This window comes from Corythoichthys intestinalis, chromosome 8 (genome assembly GCF_030265065.1).
Source record: "Corythoichthys intestinalis isolate RoL2023-P3 chromosome 8, ASM3026506v1, whole genome shotgun sequence".
NCBI classification, from domain to species: Eukaryota; Metazoa; Chordata; class Actinopteri; order Syngnathiformes; family Syngnathidae; genus Corythoichthys; species Corythoichthys intestinalis.
In genome coordinates, this window is record NC_080402.1 from 9,625,018 (window position 1) to 9,647,465 (window position 22,448).

Sequence of the window (22,448 nt, forward strand, 5' to 3'; positions counted from 1 at the left end):
TCATTTTCATATTAAAAACACTTCCTGCAAGTTTGATAATGATCCTTTTATTCGTTCTCGAGTTACATTAAACACAAACATACAAGCAAAGCTTGGTGACCTTTGACCCCATTACCCCAGGATTTTATCCCTTCTTCTGTTTCATATTACATACATATTATGCAAGTTTGATCATAATACCTAAATTTGTTTTTATGTACCTTGAACACAAGTATAAAAATTCAAATTGTACGTGAGACCTTTGACCTCACTATGGGAAATTTAATCACCTCTTCCGTTTCATATGGCATATACCGTATTTCTTTATGGTTCATATTAGGTGGATGGCGAGATCGTGTAAAGCGCTTTGAGCGCCTTGAAAGGTGGAAAAGCGCTATATAAGTATAAAACCATTTACCATTTACCCTTACTCTTACCAATTTGAGTCAAATAAGCTAATCCATTATCAAGGTATATGTGACCCTTTGACCTCATTACCTCAAAATTTACTACAAAATATATTGTAAAATATAAAAAAATACTATTAATACTAATTATATATTTACTGCAAAATATACTTTAAATTTGATAATAATCCCTTTATTCATTCTTAAGTTATGTTCACAAACTTAAGAGCAAACCTTTGAGACCTTTGACTTCATTACCCCAAGATTTTACCCAGTCTTGTTTCATATTACATACATAACATGCAAGTTTAGTTTTATAATACCTAAATTCGTTTTTGAGTGTCTTAAACACAAACATATAAATTCAGATTGGTTGTGTGACCTTTGACCTCATTATTGCAAATTTAATCACCACTTCAGTTTCATATTACATATCGCGTATTTCTTCACGGTTCATATTACTCTTACGCTAACCAATTTGTGTCAAATAAACTAATCCATTATCAAGGTATCGTGAAATTGCTTTAAGGACTATTTGACATTTGACCTCAATACCTAAAAATTTACTACAAAATATTTAAAAAAAATACTATTATTACATATTATTTATATACTGTATATTAATATTTAGTGCAAAATATAATTTAACTTTGATAATAATCCCTTTATTCATTCTTAAGTTATGTTCACATACTTAAGAGCAAATCTTTGAGACCTTTGACCTCATTACCCCAAGATTTTAACCCGTCTTCTCTTTCATATTACATACATAACATGAAAATTTAGTTTCATAATACCTAAATTCATTTTTGAGTGTCCTAAACACAAACATAAAAATTCAGATTGGTCGTGTGACCTTTGACCTCATTATTGCAAATTTAATCACCGCTTCAGTTTCATATTACATAACGCGTATTTCTTCACAGTTCATATTACTCTTACGCTTACCAATTTGTGTCAAATAAACTAATCCATTATCAAGGTATCATGAAATTGCTTTAAGGACCTATTTGACATTTGACCTCAATACCTAAAAAATACTACAAAATATTTAAAAAAAATATCATTAATATATATTATTTATATATACAATATGTATAATACTAACATTTACTGCAAAATATACTGCAAGTTTGATAATACTCCCTTTATTCGTTCTTCAGTTATATTCACAAACATACAGGCAAACCTTTGTGACCTTTGACTTCATTAGCCCAAAATTTTACCCGATCTTCTGTTTCATGTTACATACATAACATGCAAGTTTAGTTTCATAATACCTAAATTCGTTTTTGAGTGTCTTAAACACAAACATAAAAATTCAAATTGGTCGTGTCACCTTTGACCTCATGATGGCAAATTTAATCATCTCTTCTATTTCATATTACATATCACATATTTATTCATGGTTCATATTACCCTTACTTTTACCAATTTGAGTTAAATAAGCTAATCCATTATCAATGTATCGTGAAATTCGTTAAGGAACTATGTGACCTTTGACCTCACTACCTCAAAATTTACTACAAAATATATTGTAAAATTATAAAAATTAATATTAATATATTATTAATATTAATATTTATCTTAAATATACATAATATTAATATTTACTCCAAAATATACTGTCGGTTTGATACTAATCCTTTATTCGTGCTTGAGTCATCTTGAGCATTAAAAAAAAACAAAAAACAGACATACAGAATCGAAAGTCCACCAGGCTTATGAATAGGGTTGTGCATCAAGCATCGATGGGAACTGGTTCTAACACTCCAATGCTCCCGGAATCGTCCGAATTTTTAAATTTCGATTCCTTGTTTCAATGCCCTGACTGCCGAGTGGAAAAAAATTGCTCGAGTTCAAAGACTGATATAGGGCAGCAGCTATCGATTAATTTAGTAGATGATTAATCTATCAACTAGTTAGTTCGAATAATCGAGTAATCGGATCATCCGAACATTTAATGCGTTGCAGAATAAAGTTTCGGAGATGTAAAACAAAGGCTTGCTACGATTGCACTTTCAAAAGAGCATTAAATGCGAAAACAAAATTCCCTGTGTTTCTTCATAATATGCAGAATTGTACTTTCATTTAAAAATGAATTAAAATCCCTGAGTTTGGTGTCAAACGGCATAAAAAATAAATAAATGAGGATCAAAGTACAACAAAAGAATTGGCTAGCTTACATAGCAAAAGTCCGCTAGCTTAAACGCTATAAAATGCTAACGTATTTTTAAAATGCTCTTAAATCGTTCAAACACATATTTCCACAAAAACCTGCTAAATACACCTAGAAACTAAATTACAAATGCTTAAAAAAAAACATTAGCTCACACAAAAATTTACCTTATGTTGGTCTTAAGGGGGAGCAGCTGAATTCAGCCATGTTAAATGAGTTATTTCATATTCACTGTTGCCAATAGAGGGCAGTGTATCCACCCAAATCAATACAACTAAATGCAAGCACATTCAAAACAAACTACTTTACAATGCCACTCTGATTAAATTAGATTACTCGAGTTAATCGATTAATCGTTGTAGTACTAGACTGATATTTATATACAAGTTAAAATGAACCCTGTCAGAAGTTCATTTAATTAAAAAAAAAAAAAAAAAAACATTGACAAGTTAAGCCTTAAATATGAACTATGCAATTTTTTTTTACCCAGCATTTTGCTTTTTTTTTTTTTTTTTGACCCTGCCTCTGAAAAGAATGCCTCTGAAAAGAATCGGAATCGAGAATCGTTCGGAACCGGAATCGAAACGTGGAATCGGAATCAGAACCGGAATCGTTCAATTTCAAACGATGCCCAACCGTACTTATAAAGCACAGGGGGTGTAAACCTTGTAAATTTTTGCTCATCAAAATGCTTTTGCTCATGCTTCTCTAGGTAAAGTGTTCATCGGCAACAAGAGGGAGATTGCGGAGAGCCGAATTCCCGAACTGAACACGTACATGAAGGTAATCACGGCGTTTGAGTAGAAGGAAAGTCTGGTTGCGCCTTCACCTCCAGGTGGGCCGAGTGCTACTGTAGGTGGATGCTGCGCTAACTTGAACGTTTATCCAAGCATCAGTTTGCGGATAAAGCTGCATGCGCACGTAGGCGTCGCCTCTCCTCTCTCTCTTAATATCATCTCTGCTTCTGCCCTTGCCCACATCACGCCTGACTGACAGCAGTTGTGGGACTTTTGACACTTTGCGTGCAGCCAAAAGAAAAAGAGTCAAACACAAACCACCAAGTTGTCTTCTCCCACTCACTTGCCTCGCTTGTTCGGCCACAACCCACGTGTTTCTCTCTCCATCTTTTCCTGCTTTGCGCCTTCCACCTCGCTAAACTCCCACAAGCCTCCTTTCCCCCACTCTCCCATAACATTCCTCCTTCTTTCCCGCAGAGGCTGTTGGGTCTGCCGACATGGTTGCTGCTGGACGAGGATCTCAGGATGTTCTTCTACCAGACGGAGCAGGACAGCCAACAGCAGCCGCGAGCGCTCAGGCGTCTGCGACCACCTACCCGCAAAGTGTAAGATCGTTTGTCTGGGTAGCTCTTAAATACCACTAGCTGAATTTACAAGGGTCTTTGTTAAGTGACTGGATTATAGTCCAAACCCTTTTTAACCTTACAGTTTATCTAATATTTGTTAAAAACAAATTTTTAAAAATTGCACACATACATATTTATATATATTGTAACCCTTTCAGGGACAGTGGTCACTAAAGTGGACAGCCAATTGTGCAAGTTCTCCTACTTGAAAATATTAGAGAGGCCTGTAATTGTCAACATGGATAAACCTCACCCTGAGAGACAGAATGTGAGGAAAAAAACAGAAAATCACATTGTTTGATTTTTTAAAAATGTATTTCCGAATTAGAGTGGAAAATAGGTATTTGGTCACCTACAAACAAGCAACATTTCTGGCTGTCAAAGAGGTCTTCTTCTAACAAGATCTAACAAGGCTCCACTTGTTACCTGTATTAATGGCCCCTGTTTTAACTCATTATTGGTATAAAAGACACCTGTCCACAATCTCTGTCCGCCACACTCCAAACTCCACTACGGCCAAGACCAAAGACCTGTCAAAGGACACTGGAGACAAAATTGTAGGCTGGGAAGACTGAATCTGCAATAGGTAAAACGCTTGGTGTAAAGAAATCAACTGTGGGAGCAATTATTAGAAAATGGAAGACATACAAGACCGCTGATAATCTCCCTCGATCTGGGGCTCCATAGAAGATCTCACCCCGTGGCGTCAAAATGATAACAAGAACGGTGAGCAAACATACCAGAACCACACGGGGGGACCTGGTGAATGACCTACAGAGAGCTGGGACCACAGTAACAAAGGCTACTCTCAGTAACACAATGCGCCGCCAGGGACTCAAATCCTGCACTGCCAGACGTGTCCACCTGCTGAAGAAAGTACATGTCCAGGCCCGTCTGCGGTTTGCTAGAGAGCATCTGGATGATCCAGAAGAGGACTGGGAGAATGCGTTATGGTCCGATGAAACCAAAATAGAACTTTTTGGTAGAAACACAGGTTCTTGTGTTTGGAGGAGAAAGAATACGGAATTGCATCCAAAGAACACCATACCCACTGTGAATTGTGGGCGTGGAAACATCATGCTTTGGGGCTGTTTTTCTGCAAAGGGACCAGGCCGACTGATCTGTGTAAAGGAAAGAATGAATGGGGCCATGTATCAAGAGATTTTGAGTGAAAATCTCCTTCCATCAGCAAGGGCATTGAAGATGAGACGTGGCTGGGTCTTTCGGCAAGACAATGATCCTAAACACACAGCCAGGGCAACAAAGGAGTGGCTCCGTAAGAAGCATTTCAAGGTCCTGGAGTGGCCTAGCCAGTCTCCAGATCTCAACCCCATAGAAAATCTGTGGAGGTAGTTGAAAGTTCGTATTGCCCAACGACAGCCCCAAAAACATCACTGGTCTAGAGGAGATCTGCATGGAAGAATGGGCCAAAATACCAGCAACAGTGTGTGAAAAGCTTGTGAAGAGTTACATAAAACGTTTGGACTCCATTATTGCCAACAAAGGGTACATAACAAAGTATTGAGGTGAACTTTTGGTATTGACCAAATACTTATTTTCCACCATGATTTGCAAATAAATTCTTTAAAAATCAAACAATCAAACAATGTGATTTTCTGTTTTTTTTCCACATTCTGTCTCTCATGATTGAGGTTTACCCATGTTGACAATTACAGGCCTCCCTAATATTTTCAAGTGGGAGAACTTGCATAATTAGTGGTTGACTAAATACTTATTTGCCCCACTGTATTAAAAAAAAGCCAGGATTAATTAAAAAAAAAAATCTTAAAAAAAAAAAATTAGAAAACAAAACTAAAAAAAATTAAAACGTATTTATTATTATTATTATTATTAGTATTTTTTTTTTTTTATAAATCTCTTGTGACCTCAAATGGCTTAGCTCTTTGACTGCAATCGACAACAATAGTGATTGAACAATCGTTTGCAGCCCTTCCCAGTTGAAATGGATTGGACATCTAGTACCGTCGATAGGTGTTTTCAATATCAATTTCCCTCTTCTACTACCACAACACATACTCTTTGACATGGGCTGGCAGTCAATGAGCTAGGCTAATAGTAGCTTTTGAACAGATGAATAGTGAAAGCGTTAAAAAAGTTATTAAAAGTACTAATTATTATTTATATTAGTTTTATATAATTATACATAGTTTTGCCCGATGTAACACTCAAAAGTGGATTTTTTAGTAGTATTTAAGTCTTTGCCTGACATTGAAATGTCCAATTAATTTAAACTCTGAGGATTGGCTGTGAATGCTCATCCCTCAGTGCCATTGACGACGCTTCTTCTGGACGTCTAGCACCGTCAATGGTGCTGAAGAATCATTTAATACCGCTCCCCAACAAGCTGTCCATTAAGAAGCCACAGAAGCGTTCCTTCCTTATTTGCAATGACCATTGAGCCGTCTGACCATTAGCACATGGCGTGTTTCACCAGGAGAACATATGTAAAGCGGGAAACTCTCTCAAGAGGAAATGATGCAAAATTTGACTCTCATTACTTCCCCATATCACGAACGTCCCTTTTTCCTAACCCTATTTTCAACCATTTTGTGTTTATATCAATAGAAACAGTTTTTGTTCCTCTTTTCGAAACTGCAAATATATATATTTGCATCTTTTTATCTTTTAGGAAGACGGTCAAAACCACGACTGACCTTTTCTCCTCTCCGAGGGCTGAGGTAACTCTCTGCTTTATTTTTAAATTGCACTTATTTATCATTTCTGCTGTGGTTACCGTCTCCATGGCCACCCACAACGCAACAACCATGCTAAATCCATTCTGGCAAAACTTCGCTACGATCAATGATAGCCGCGCGTGACCACGCGGGGGTGAAGGCGCACGCGTTTACAGTAAAAAAATCAATACATACAAACGTGAAGAATCAATGTGGAGTTTGTGAAGTTAAAGAGTTTCTTATATGTTAAATAATTGGCTTTATCATTTCCTTGAATGCATTTGTAGTACATTCAACCGGTAAACCATGTGACAATATTTCTACTGCAATGGCACAGATTACTGGAAGTGTCCCTGATCTGATCACATGATTGGAAATCAGGCCCGAACAAGTCATTTTCAGATGATCGGAATTGGGCAAAAAAGATCGGGTTTTGAAAATGTATTATTATTTAGTTTTATTGTCAAAAGAAACAAAATCCCTTCTATGAAACTACGGAACCGGAAATAAACATTGCCTGTAGGAAAATGTTATGCTAGCTGTCGCAGAAAGCTAACGCTAAGATGGTACCATGCAAGAGTGATAATGTCCTGTCATAGACTTTACTATCAGTTGACGGGAAGTGGAGCTCGAGGATGATCCGTAGAGGGCATATTTTTAAACAACTTAAATTTCAAATATTTTCAAAACCAAAGCCGCTAGCGACCTCAAACCAAAACAGACACCTCCCTTCGGCATATATCAGTCTCTGTGAGCAGCGACATCAAAAAATTCAAAGTCATTCCCTAATAAAATCCTGGTTCATTTAAAAAAAATTTTTTTATACAAGTATAACAAAACTTACAATGGCTATAAAATTCTCAAATTTTACGCTAGATGCACAAAAATCGCCGATGCAGAGATAATCATCTATTTTTCAGGATCAATAGCAATATTTAAACTTGGGGTGGGTGTCAAACGATTAAAATTTTTAATCGAGTTAATTACAGATTAAAAAGTAATTAATCGTAATTAATCGCAATTAATCGCAATTCAAACAATCTATAAAATATGCCATATTTTTCTGTAAATTAATGTTGAACTGGAAAGATAAGACACAACATGGATATATACATTCAACATACGGTACATAAGTACTGTATTTGTTGATCATAACAATAAATCAACAAGATGGCATTACCGTTATTAACATTCTGTTAAAGCGATCCATGGATAGAAAGACTTCTAGTTCTTAAAAGATAAATGTTAGTACAAGTTATAGAAATTTTATATTAAAACCCCTCTTAATGTTTTCGTTTTAATAAAATCTGTAAAAATTTTCAATAAAAAAAAAACTAGTAGCCCGCCAATGTTGATGTCAATAATTACTTACACAATGCTCATGGGTGCTGAAGCCTATAAAATCAGTCGCACCCAAGCGCCAGCAGAGGGCGACAAAACTCCAAAAAACACAACAAGTACACATTTCACTGTGCTGTCATTTTAATCTGTTTGAGCGGGGCATTTGTGCATTAATTGCGTCAAATATTTTAACGTGATTAATTTAAAAAAATAATTAACGCCCGTTAACGCAATAATTTTGACAGCCCTAATTCAAACATATACGTTTTTGCTCAAAATAGCAACTTTTTTTTTTTTTTTTTTTAATTTAGTGCAAGTTTTCAACAGCTAATACGTTAAATCACTCAATTTTCACATCAGAAACTTGAGGAAAACATGCAGAATCATCTTAATTTTACTCAGCAAAAGCAAAATTTGTTTATTTCTATGTATATACAATGACAACTTATTTAGGTTAAAATCCACTATTGAGTAGAGATACAAAATCCAACATGGCCGCCGTCACAAAACAAAGATTTTTTAAGGAGAAAAGTCTTGCTAATAAATGCTTAAATCGCGGAATTTTCATAGATATGAACGTAAAACAGTTTAGATTCTTGGTGAAAACAAAAAACAGGCAGTTATCGTTCATTTTATGTGAATATTTCAAGCCAATGTTACGGTAATGTTTCATCCAACATGGCGGCTGTCACAAAACAAAGAGCTTTTTAAGTTAAAAACTCTTGCAAACAAATGCTTAAATTGCAGAATTTCTATAGATATGAATGTAAAACTGTCTAAACTCTTGGTTAAAAGCAAAAAAACGGGTAGTTATCATTCATTTTATGTAAATATTTCAAGCTCAAATTAGCCTAAAATTTTCCCATTCATTTCAATGTATTCACGTTTCAAAGTGCATGCATGGTGCGAAAAATCTAATAATTACCCTGAATCCTCGACCAAATCACTCTTGAGACACTCCTACCTGCTTGTATGCAGTAAAACCTTCGTCCTATTTCCGCCTAAATCTGGCTTTAAAACGCATTGTGTCTTTGAGTTTATCACAGTGAATAGTGAAAGCCTCCTCAACGCTCTATGGGTCGGCCCCCTACAGGAAAGCGTGGCGCAAAGTCTGTGGGAGTTTTCTTGTCAACTGATGGTGGCGTCTATGGTCTTGTGCTTTTTTTCCTCCATAAAGGTACTGTACGAATTATTTAGAGTTATTTCTTCATCTTCAATGAGTACATATCGCCCTAAAATTTTAATTGAGAACGCCCCAAAAAGCACATTTTCTTTTTCGAAAATACGTCTGTGCACGTCCATCTACTTCCCCGTGGCAGCAGTGCTGTTTTACCATGCCTCCACATGGTCTCCGCTGGGCAAAAACACTTTTATAACCCATTTAAGACTTGCTACTAACAGTAAACAATCACGTTAGGTGTTTTTACGTTGGTGATGTATAGGCCACACGCTCATTGCTTTATCATGGGCCCCATGCAGAGGCGTCGCGTCCCAATAGGCAAACCAGGCAATTGCCTAGGGCCCCCCAGTCAGCAGGGGCCCCCAGATGGCCAACAGATTTAGCACACGCAGCTATACTGCACTGTTGCAGCGACAAGTGTAGGGAGTGTTTCAATACCATGGAATCATTTGGCAGATTATCTAACGATTCTGTTATCAATCCCAATCAGCACTAACCATGTCAAGTAGATTATACATGTTTAAGAAAGTCCAATCAGCTATTAATACCACATGATTGTTTAAAGAGTGACTCACCAAGTACGCTCTGGTAAGTCCTTGCCGAGTTGTTTTACGTTGATTTTCACAGGTCACCTCATTATTCCTGTGACTACTAAAAGAAATTGTGATTTTTCCAAAAAAGTCTATTAATGGGTCTATCGTATTCCTTGTCGAATACTCTATAAGAAAAATGTAACATACATGCATCTAAAATAATCCTAAACGATTTTATTAGCAATTTCAATACTCCTTTGAGCAAGGTTTCTTGGGTATGCGTACGTTCCCATAGCAACCAGTCCTGTTATTGTCCTACGTCACAAGCGATGCGTATTCTGGGAGCGAGAATAGGCGTAAGGTTCGCATTTCGAGCAGAGGACGGTGCGTCCATGAACGAATGTAAGTACATCCATATAAGTCAGTGTAAAATGCTTAGTTTTCGCCACTTTTATAGCCAAGATGACCGTACGTGCACGCAGCGCGCACTCGCACCCCCACACCTTTGTGTTCATTATACTGCGCGAGTATGTACAGTGTCCTCCATAATTATTGGCACCCCCTGAAAAAGATGTGTTTTTTAGCTTCTAATATTTTTTTGTATTCAAATAATATGGGACGTTAACGGGAAAAAAAGAGAAAAATCCAACCTTCAATACAAGTCCATTCATTCACTGGGGAAAAAAAATCCCACATAAAGAAAAAAATTATTTGACATCAAATAATGTGTGTCACAATTATTAGCACCCCTGGTGTTAATACTTTGTACAACCCCCTTTTGCCAACAAAACAAGGTCTGGCGACTGAGATGGCCATGGGAGGAGCTTGATTTTGTGTCTGGTGAACCATTTCTGTGTAGATTTGGCCATATGTTTAGGGTCATTGTCTTGCTGAAAGACCCAGTGACGACCCATCTTCAGCTTTCGGGCAGAGGGCAACAGATTTTGATTTAAAATGTCCTGGTATTTCAAAGCATTTATGATGCCATGCACCCTAACAAGGTTCCCAGTAGAGGCGTGCAAAATTTCCGATTCTTAGATTATTCGCGATTCGGCTGTGGAAGATTCGAGAACGATTCACAAACATCCAAATTCCGATTATTGAATTATACCAGGCAAAGCGGAAATAAAACGCAGTCAGCGCGGTCTTCGGGACGCAATGAGGAATGGACCGAGAGTAAATATCATGTGCAGCTAATGCCGCTAGGTAAAAAAAAAAAAAACAATAATACCTGACTGCGGCCGTCAGACGCTACAAACAGCGCCCAGTTGGTAGTTGCTACAAACATACGGCAACATACGGCTATGGTAGATAGCACATATATTTAGACTAGATGTAAAATGACAGACTTTCCCGCGCTAGTAAACAGGCGCCATCTTAAAGCAGTGGACTTCTCTAAAAGTCTCTGTTATAGAGAACCTAATTACTTTTTATCTAAAATACCCCTAAATCGGCAAAATCTTGACTTGAATCTAGCTTTAAATGATGAAACAGTTTTAAAACTTTCACATGTTGAAAGTAGACATGAGGGAAATTATGGAATAACGGACGCAATTTTAACAACTTTAATGGTTGACTCACAACATTAAATTAATTGAATGTAGTTTAAAGCTGCTGATAAAGAATGGGGACTTGAGTATTTTATTTACTGTTTTTAACCGGTAACTTGATCCTAAAATAGTAGTTTGGTTTATTTAGCCTGAAAGGATTTTTGAACAATTTTGGAACAAATATACAAAACTTTTTTTTTTTAAATGGGGAGGGGACATCAATAATAGATTTATAATCGAATCATCTCTGAATCATAATCGTAATCAAATCGTTAGGTGCCCAAAGATTCCCACCTCTAGTTTCCTTTGGAAACGAAACAGCCCCACAGCATCATCTGACCAAAGCACACGGTCCCAGTTGAAGCCTGGGACCGTGTGTCTTTTTGTGTGGGACCAAGATTGAGCTTTTTGGCAACAAACACTCTAAGTGGGTCTGGGGTGCCACGAAAGATGCGCATGCTGAAAAGCACCTCATACCCACTGTGAAGTATGGGGGTGGGTCAGTGATGCTGTGGGGCTGTTTCGCTTCCAAAGGCCCTGGGAACCTTGTTAGGGTGCATGGCATCATGAATGCTTTGAAATACCAGGACATTTTCAATCAAAATCTGTTGCCCTCTGCCCGAAAGCTGAAGATGGGTCGTCACTGGGTCTTTCAGCAAGACAATGACCCAAAAAATATGGCCAAATCTACACAGAAATGGTTCACCAGACACAAAATCAAGCTCCTCCCATGGCCATCTCAGTCCCCAGACCTTGTTTTGTTGGCAAAAGGGGGTTAACAACAGGGGTGCTAATTTGTGACACACATTATTTGATGTCAAATAATTTTTTCTTTGTATGGATTTTTTTCCCCACTGAATGAATGCACTTGTATTGAAGGTTGGATTTTTTTCTTTTATCCATTAAGGTCCCATATTATTTGAATAAAAAATATTATATTAGAAGCTAAAACACACATCTTTTTCAGGGGTGCCAATAATTATGGAGGGCACTGTATGTGTGTCACGTGACTCAGAAGGGCCCCATGTTGCTTGTTGCCCGGGGCCCCCGGGGACCCTTGCTACGCCTCTGGCCCCATGCGTGAGCTTAACACAGGCAGCAGTTACGTTTTAGGCCTGAGGTGGCAGTCACAAGCCAAAAGCGACAAACTCCATAATGGCACCTTAAATACATTGCCAAAGTTTCGGCTAGGTATTCAAACCAGATGACTCGGTCTCCATGCAGAAGTATGTGATTGGGAAAAATTAACTTTGAGGACTGCCATACAAAAAAAACTACAAATGTGCTGACTGCTTTACGGCATACGTCAGTACTCCCTTTTCTAATTCATGATAAAGGCAGAAGTCAATGCGCACACTTTCGCACAAAATGTGCAAAGATGGCATAGCAACAAAAGACGCGTTCGGGTAAGGAGGGGTTGCATACGTAATATGCTATTGTTTAGCCACAACTGGATTCATTACCCAATTATTATTCAGCCTTCACACAGCCGCTGGAAATACAAATGTTGTTTGATCCATTTGCAAGCAACCGGTAGATGAGGATTTTACGACACTATGCATGCGCTGGTCTTCATGGGAAACTCAGTTCTTAAGGCACTACTAACACTACCGCTTTTTTCCACCGGCGTCGCTAAAATTGACCAGAACTGAAAATGGTAAATGGTAAATAATATTTGTATAAAAGTTACCAGTGTTGCTTTAATTTAGCTGCATTGAATCCAGAATGTAGGATTACTTTATTATTATTTTGTGACATTTCACCCTTACTTCCAAACGGATAAAATTCTCATTTTTAGCATTACACCGACTAGTAAATATTATTAGTCACACATCGTTATTATCATTTGTTTCGAAGGCTGCACCTCTTCATGCTAAGCAGGACATCGTGGAGTTCGTGCATGGTGTTCCTTAAAATGTTATTATTTATTTTGTTTCAGTGCTCCTTAAGGCAGCTTGTTCTTTTGTGTGTTCTCATGCGAGTCATTAAAATAAAGAATGTTATTTAAAAGTTTTTTAGTTTATTTTTGTATATGCAGCTGTTCCTCTCCTTGTCAGAGAGGCGTGTCCCTGCATGTGAGCACAATATCCCAAACAGAAATATATTTAACATGCATTTCCAGCATTATTTCGTTGTGTACGTTTATTTATAATGATCATAAAAATATGTAGACTTTTTAAACATTAAGAAAACTTGCATTTTTTTCTGCCAACTCGAAGAAATTAAAATAAATGTCTATTGCTGCATTTTTTCCAAGTAAATGAGCATGAACTATCCACCTGATAGAACAGACACACAAACATAAACGATATAAATGCTTATTGAATATGCATTTTACAGTCTTGTTTATCTGGGAGAATTTGTTACAAAAGACAGGTTTTAATTTATCATTATGTACATAGGCATCGTCCCAAATGTGATCACACAAAACACAACCACGCATTGCATCCCCGCTTTTTCTCCTCCTGCTGAGTCCTCACAAATAAAACGGGCTCGGGCCTACAAATGAAACGTACATTTTCGGAGGGTTTTCGGGCTCGAGCCTACAAATAAAATGTCAAATTTCGGGCTCTCGGCCTTTAATACACACGGGCCGGATCAGGTCGGGCTGGATTTTTTAGGCCCGAACTAAGCTCTAATCGAGAGAGCAGAGAGATAGGACATAACATAACAATGGCTGAAGCGGAGAAAGAGGGCGCGAGAAAGATTATGGATGCACCTAACACATTGGAAACAGGAGATATTTTGGCTTCTACGAGGTTGGTGGGAAACTTGACTAGAGTTATGCGGTGTGTAAAAAATGAAACATGAGAATAATAATACAATTGGGGAAACCAAATCCGTTGCACCACCGGAATTGCGCAGGGAAGATTTTTGAACGTACCGTAATTTCTGGACTATAAGGCGCACCTGACTATAAGCCGCCACCCGCCAAATTTTACACGAAAACAGCATTTGTTCATAGATAAGCCGCGCTGGACAATAAGCTGCAGCTGACCTTACTGTATTACGGGATATTTACACCAAAATATATTAACTGGTAACACTTTATTTGACAGCGGCATCATAAAACTGTCCTCAGACCAAATGAGCCACCATAAAGCTTTGAACCAATTGGCTGCAAAGCTTCATTGCTTCAAGAATACTCATTTGGCCATCACTGCTCCCTTGGGGGAGACAGTCATCCTCTGCTGCCACCTGCTGTCAACACTGTTGTCGTCCTAGCATCCATTGCAGCGCTACAAATATTAAATAATAATCAAAATCCATATTCTGCGCAAATTATTTCTTCAGTTACTCTTCCAGTTGTTTCATAAATTGCTAGCTCTGGTATTTGGTAAGACTTTATTTGACAGTGGCACCATAAAACTGTCATAAGACCATTATAGTTATGAAATGACACTGCCATGAACATTAATGACATCATGACAGATGTCATTTTGTGTCATCCAGCAAATTATCTCACTTTTGAATAGAATCAAACGATCCGAGCTAGACATACAGTGTATGTGGAGTGTTGGTGACATAATTTGCCAGATGATACTTAATGACATCTGTCATAAGCATTCATTAACGGCCATAATAGTGTTATAATTATGACGGTTTTATGCAGTCTTATGACACCGTTTTCAAAGTTTTAACCCAAATCAATCAACAAATAAGCCACACTGGACTATAAGCCGCAGGATTCAAAATGAGGGAAAAAAGTAGCGGCTTATAGTCCAAAAATTACGGTACTTATGTATTTTGAAATGCGCTGAATCGAGTCGGCTTGTTGCCCGCATCGAATCGATTCGTCCATGCCCCACATCGGGATGCATCGGCGCATCGATCATTGTTGACACCCTTAGTAAATACTAGTATTGGTACCGATACAGCATTAAAATTACATCATCGGTATCGGGAAGCACAAAAAAAAAATAACATGCCGACGCTGCGCAAAATGTAGTCATCGAGATCTAGAACCTATCTGAGTTTTCAGAGGATCGGAAAGTATGGCGCACATTGCACAGACCGACTTGACGTGTTGCTGCAGCTTTTGTTCTCCGTGCACCTTATGCCCTTGCAGAATACTTAACTTCTCTGAAGCTTCTCCCACACTGAAAATGAATGCATTTCATACAAAAAACACCAGCAATACACACTGTCTGCACACTCCAGCGGTCTTTTATTGGCAAACTGAGTTCAGCCTCTCTAGTTTACTTGCCTCTACCTCTAACTCTCTCTCCCACATAGCAGTATAATCTACCCACAACGCTGCCAGCCTACTCAACATTTTATTTTAGCTCGTTCTCGCTCGGAGGACTGAGTGCCTCTTGGTGTGCTTCTCGGCGCTCGCGCTCCTCCCGCGTCGTGTTCTCTCAATTATAGAAAACAGTAGCTGCTAAGTGACGATTCCCACCGGTGCGACAAATCTTTTGTTCCAGCTCACTCTCTAGTTTGAATTCAACAATATTTTACCTTGTTCCTCCGGCATACATGTGCAAAAAAATCACAAAATTTTGAATGTTTTTTTGGGGAGGGAACTCTAAGCGTGAGTCAGGGCCGGATGATTTTAAGAGCGGGATTGTAGATCTGAAAAAAATGACAATTGTATCTTGGCTGATAAGCCGTTTCATATGTACAGTGGTATGAAAAAGTTTCTGAACCTTTTGGAATTTCTCACATTTCTGCAAAAAAATCACCATCAAGTGTGAGCTGATCTTTGTCAAAATCTCACAGATGAAAAAACAGTGTCTGCTTTAACTAAAACCACCCAAACATTTATAGGTTTTCATATTTTAATGAGGATAATATGCAAATAATGACAGCAGGGGAAACATAAGTGGGTGAACCATCACATTTAATATTTTGTGCCCCCCTCCTATGGCAGCAATAACTTCAACCAGACGCTTCTTGAAGCTGCAGATCAGTCTGGCACATCGATCAGGACTAATCTTGGCCCATTCTTCTCTACAAAACTGCTGTAGTTCAGAAAGATTCCTTGGATGTCTGACATGAATCGCTGTCATCAGGTCATGCCGCAACATCTCAATGGGGTTCAAGTCTGGACTTTGACTTGGCCACTCCAGAACGTGTATTTGTTCTTCTGAAACAATTCATGAGATCCTGCCCCAAGTGGAGGAGTTCAAGTTTCTTGGGGTCTTGCTCAGAGTGAGGGTAGGTAGGAGCGGTAGATCGACAGGCGGATCGGTGCAGCATCTACAGTAATGCAGACTTGAAGTTGATTTACTTCTGTGTGTTGGATCATGGTCTTATTGTAGCATCCATACTCTTTTTAACTTCAACTGTCTGACAGACGGCCCCAGGTTTTCCTGCAAAACATCCTGATAAACTTTTGAATTCATTCTTCCATTAATGATTGCAAATTGTTCAGGCCCTGAGACAGCAAAACGGCCCCAAATCATGGTGCTCCCTTCACCATGCTTCACGGTGAGGATGAGGTGTTAATGTTGGTGAACTGTTCCATTTTTCCTCCACACATGACATTGTGTGTTACTCCCAAACAATTCAACATTGGTTTCATCAGTCCATAAAATATTTTGCCAAAAGTTATATGGAGTGTCCAAGTGCCTTTTTGCAAACATTAAACGAGCAGCAATGTTTTTTTTTTAGACAGCAGTGGCTTCCTCTGTAGAGTCCTCCCACGAACACCATTCTTGGCCATTGTTTTACATATAGTTGATGTGTGCGCAGAGATATTGGACTGTACCAGTGATTTCTCTAAGTCTTTAGCAGACACTCTATGGTTCTTTTTTTACCTCTCTGAATTTTCTGCGCTGAACTCTTGTCGTCATCTTTGGTGGACGGCCGCTCCTTGGGGGAGAAGCAACAGTGCCAAATTCTCTCCATTTGTAGACAACTTCTCTGACTGTTGATTGATGAACATCCAGACTTCTAGAGATGGTTTTGTATCCTTTCCCAGCTTTATACAAATCAACAATCCTTGATCGCAGGTCTTCAGACAGCTCTTTAGACCGAGCCATGATGCACATCACACAATGCTTCTCATCAATACACTTCTTACCAGGAGTGTGTTTCATAGTGGGCAGTACAGCTTCAAACCATTTATCAGTGATTGGGTACACACCTGACTTAAATTTTTGGTAAAAATTGTTTTCAATTGTTCTTTAAGTCTCCTTAGGCAGAGGGGTCACTTACTTATTTGTCCCCCTACTGTCATTGTTTGCATGCTATCCACATTAAAATATGAAAACCTATAAAAGTTTGGGTGGTTTTGGTTAAAGCAGACACTGTTTTTTCATCTGTGTGATTTTGACAAAGATCAGCTCACATTTGATGGTGATTTTCTGCAGAAATGTGAGAAATTGCAAAAGGTTCAGATACTTTTTCATACTACTGTAATAAAACATTAGATTGTAATGTTGCCTGCAATTGGCTGCCAACCAGGGTGTACCCCGCCCCCGGGGCGGTTCCTGGCAAAGTTGCTATTGGCGCAAAGGGCATGCATATGCTTGTGTACTAGACCTCCTGCTAGAGCGATCGTTTCATGCGGAGCACTACTAATTCTATGCTGTAATACGAGAAGCCAACAACCATTTTATGGCGTTCATGAGATAGGGCTGAATAATTCCCACTTGTTATGTGTAACTAGAAGAATAAGCTTCCACCCACTTCACGAGCTTTGACGAGTAATATCAGGTCATTACATTAAAGGTAATCAAACTCACTGTTTCAAAACAAAACTAACTACCGCAATTTTTCGGACGATAAGCCGGTACTTTTTTCCTTCATTTTGAATCCTGTGGCTTACAGTCCAGTTCGGCTTATTTGTTGATTCATAAAGATGTCCCGATCGATCGGCATTCCGATGGATGGGGTCCAATCATGTCATTTTCAAAGTATCGGAATCGGCAAAAAAATATCGGACATGCCTTTTTTTAATATATATATTTTTAAATTAAATCGTTTTCTAATTGTATTTAACGTTACAGACAAAATGTCTTACACTCATCCAGAGTCTTTAGTTTTGGCTTAAAGTAGGGCCATCAAATTTATCGCGTTAACGGTAGTAATTATTATTATTTTTTTAATTAATCTTGCTAAAATGTTTCACGCAATTAACACATGCGCTGCACGACCCACTCACGCATTCTCGCATTCAATCTATAATATCACCGTTTTACCTATTTATATAAAGCTAAAAGGCAGCGTAAAATGAGTAAAGTGAATTTTGGCAGTCTTTGAAGCCTTTTTTTAATTGACTAAAGCCTTAAAATCCCTCACTCAACAATTAGAAATATCATGGGAAGCAATGTAGGGAAGAAAGGTAGTAGTTGATTTTTTCTTAACACCCTATGTTATTTCCCAACGCAGAGTAGATATATCAATTGGTACCACTACGCACAGTCATGGTTGCACTTCCCATCATGCATTTGGGCAGAACAGTTAAATGGCTACAGTATCATTTACTGAAAGCTCAACAAATACACTAGATGGCAATATTTAGTCACAATATACAAAGTCACATTTATCCTTTAAGAATGTGTGTTAATAGGCAACACATCCCTCCTAGCATGCATTGCAGCGCTACATATGTAATTAACAATCAAAAGTCATGTTCTGCGCTCATTATTTATTCAGTTACTGTTCCAGTTGTTTCATTAATTGCTTGCTATGGTATTTGGTAACACTTTATTTGACAGCGGTGTCAAAACACTGTCATAAGACCGTCATAATTATGACATGACACTATCATGGGCATTACTGAATGCTTATGACAGATGTGATTATAAATTATGTCACTAACTCCATTTATGTCCAGCTCGGATCTTTTACATCCATTCAAAAGTGAGATAATTTGCCAGATTACACTAAATGGCATCTGCTATAAGCATTCATTAATGCTCATGACAGTGTCATTTCATAATTATGATTGTCAGCAACGGTCAGCAGAGGGCGTGACTCGCTTCTCAAATCTGACAAGTGAGTCACGCCTTCATTCATGAGCTGATAAAGACGCATCACACCAACATCAGTGACATTCTGATGAAGATGGAAGTACTCGCCGAAACATGTCAGGTAAATAAAACAACCTAAAACGGTTGTCGGTGGAAGAAAAATTTCAACGATTATACTATATAATGTTTGTACGTGGTCTCTAATGACCGTAATTTTCGGACTATAAGCCACTACTTTTTTCCCTCATTTTGACTCCTGCGGTTCATAGTCCAGTGTGGCTTATTTGGTGATTTATTTGGGTTAATCGGCAACACTTTATTTGACAGCGTCGTCATAAGACTGCCAAAAGACCATCATAATTATGACATGAGACTATCATGGGCATTAATGAATGCTTATGACGGTTGTCATTTAGTGTCATCTAGCAAATTACAGTGGGGCAAATAAGTATTTAGTCAACCACCAATTTTGCAAGTTCACCTACTTGAAAAGATTAGAGAGGCCTGTAATTGTCAACATGGGTAAACCTCAACCATGAGAGACAGAAAGTGGAAAAAAAAAACAAACAGAAAATCACATTGTTTGATTTTTAAAGAATTTATTTCCAAATTAGAGTGGAAAATAAGTATTTGGTCACCTACAAACAAGCAAGATTTCTGGCTGTCAAAGAGGTCTAACTTCTACTAACGAGGTCTAACGAGGCTCAACTCGTTACCTGTATTAATGGCACCTGTTTTAACTCATTATCGGTATAAAAGACACCTGTCCACAACCTCAAGTCAGTCACACTCCAAACTCCACTATGGCCAAGAACAAAGAGCTGCTGAAGGACACCAGAGACAAAATTGTAGACCTGCACCTGGCTGGGAAGACTGAATGTGTAATAGGTAAAACGCTTGGTGTAAAGAAATCAACTGTTGGAGCAATTATTAGAAAAAGGAAGACATACAAGACCACTGATAATCTCCGTCGATCTGGGGCTCCATGCATGATCTCACCCCGTGGCGTCAAAATGATAACAAGAACGGTGAGCAAAACTCCCAAAACCACACAGGGGGACCTAGTGAATGACCAAGAGAGAGCTGGGACCACAGTAACAAAGGCTACTATCAGTAACACAATGCGCCGCCAGGGAGTCAAATCCTGCACTGCCAGACGTGTCCCCCTGCTGAAGCCAGTACACGTCCAGGCCCGTCTGCGGTTCGCTAGAGAGAATTTGGATGATCCAGAAGAGGACTGGGAGAATGTGTTATGGTCAGATGAAACCAAAATAGACATTTTTGGTAGAAACACAGGTTCTCATGTTTGGAGGAGAAATAATACTGAATTGCATCCGAAGAACACCATACCCACTGTGAAGCATGGGGGTGGAAACATCATGCTTTGGGGCTGTTTTTCTGCAAAGGAACCAGGACGACTGATCTGTGTAAAGGAAAGAATGAATGGGGCCATGTATCGAGAGATTTTGAGTGAAAATCTCCTTCCATCAGCAAGGGCATTGAAGATGAGACGTGGCTGTGTCTTTCAGAATGACAATGATCCCATACACACAGCCGGGGCAACAAAGGAGGGGCTTCGTAAGAAGCATTTCAAGGTCCTGGAGTGGCCTAGCTAGTCTCCAGATCTCAACCCCATAGAAAATCTGTGGAGGGAGTTGAAAGTCCGTGTTGCCCAACGACAGCCCCAAAACATCACTGCTGTAGAGGAGATCTCCATGGAGGAATGGGCCAAAATACCAGCAAGTGTGTGAAAAGCTTGTGAAGAGTTACAGAAAACGTTTGGCCTCCGTTATTGCCAACAAAGGGTACATAACAAAGTATTGAGATGAACTTTTGGTATTGACCAAATACTTATTTTCCACCATGATTTGCAAATAAATTCTTTAAAAATCAAACAATGTGATTTTCTGTTTTTTATCCCCACAATCTGTCTCTCATGGTTGCGTTTTACCCACGTTGACAATTACAGGCCTCTCTAATATTTTCAAGTGGGAGAACTTGCACAATTAGTGGTTGACTAAATACTTATCTGCCACACTGTATTTTGGCGTAAATATCCAACTGCCGTTTTCGTGTCAAATTTGGTAGGCAGCGGCTTATAGTCAGGTGCGCCTGATAGTCCGAAAATTACAGTAAATAAAATGATTTCCCCAAAATTCGATTTATATTCCAGTGCATTTTATTGTTTTTTTTCCCTCTTTGTTGTGCATATTTGGCTGGTGCAATTTATACTTCTGTGCGATTTATAGTCCGAAAAATCCATGACATGAAAACAGTGCATTCAATCATAATTTTAATCCGAAAACTGATCGGATTCAGGAAATTTTGTCCGTGCAAACGTAGCCATTGATAACGATCTCAAACAATTTGACCACAGATAGACCAGGAGCTAAGATCGAAAGATTGATCACACAGTTTATCAAATTAAATTGATAAACAATAAACAAATTACCCACAATTCACAATAAAGATTTTCTTTGTCCAGGGTCATACATGATGAAATTCCTCCCGCCTCATTACTTGATTAACTCCTCATTCCTTTTATTTTCTCGTTGCTTTTCTCAAAACTTTCACCTTGCTCATTCCTCGCATCCCTTTCAGCGTGCCAGAAATGGCGAGCATTCTTTTCACTTGACACGGTGCAGCTGTAACCATGGAAACATGGCTGGCAGTTCCGAATTGGCCTGCAGGTAGTTGGGCCTGACAATCCAGCGAGTCAAATCTGCCTCTAGTACAGACCTACAGTACAGGCTTCATAAAGTATTCCTCTTATGGCTCTTCACCCAGGGAACGCCAGGTTTCTACTTCCTGCCACTAATCAAGTCGCGAAGGCTTTTTACAAGCTTGTTAAGGCGGGTGGGCGCACGTCTAATTGCGCAGGATGATTGCTCCTGTGCCGGGCTCGACCCAGGCGTCATTTCCAGTTGTTCCCTACGTAACCAAGTCGCACCGGCGCGACAATACCAACTTCTCCGTTCCGATTTAACATGTTGTTAATGGTCCTCGGCTAGTTTTTTGCCCACAGAACCATTAATGAACTACGAGCAGATCATAGCAGTCCAAGCTCATATTCTGTTGCTAATGGAATGGTTATAGCAGCATTTGTATCAATTCAGTTGTCTTTCACAGAAAAAAAAAAACATGTTTGATCAAACTCATTTTAAAAAAATAATTAACCCGTTCAGACCTGTATTTTTTCTGCTGGGCAAAAAAAAAAAATCTGCACTGAGTTTTATTCTACTCAAACACCAGAACAAAGTGCAATTTTTAAATCGAAGATATTTAATGCTTTTATTGC

General features: G+C 38.6%; 2 protein-coding genes across 2 annotated transcripts in view; one reads left to right on the forward strand and one right to left on the reverse strand.

The window, feature by feature from the left end:
* LOC130919930 (parvalbumin-7-like) overlaps window positions 1-22,448 on the reverse strand; it is a 45,413-nt gene that overhangs the window by 20,177 nt on the left and 2,788 nt on the right. The window lies entirely within an intron of this gene.
* Window positions 1-22,448, forward strand: part of ncf4 (neutrophil cytosolic factor 4) — a 51,506-nt gene that overhangs the window by 8,204 nt on the left and 20,854 nt on the right. The window contains exons 4-6 of the mRNA XM_057842601.1: window positions 3,278-3,348; window positions 3,780-3,907; window positions 6,579-6,627. Coding sequence (XP_057698584.1) covers window positions 3,278-3,348; window positions 3,780-3,907; window positions 6,579-6,627 — 248 coding nt within the window. The remainder of the gene's footprint in view (window positions 1-3,277; window positions 3,349-3,779; window positions 3,908-6,578; window positions 6,628-22,448) is intronic.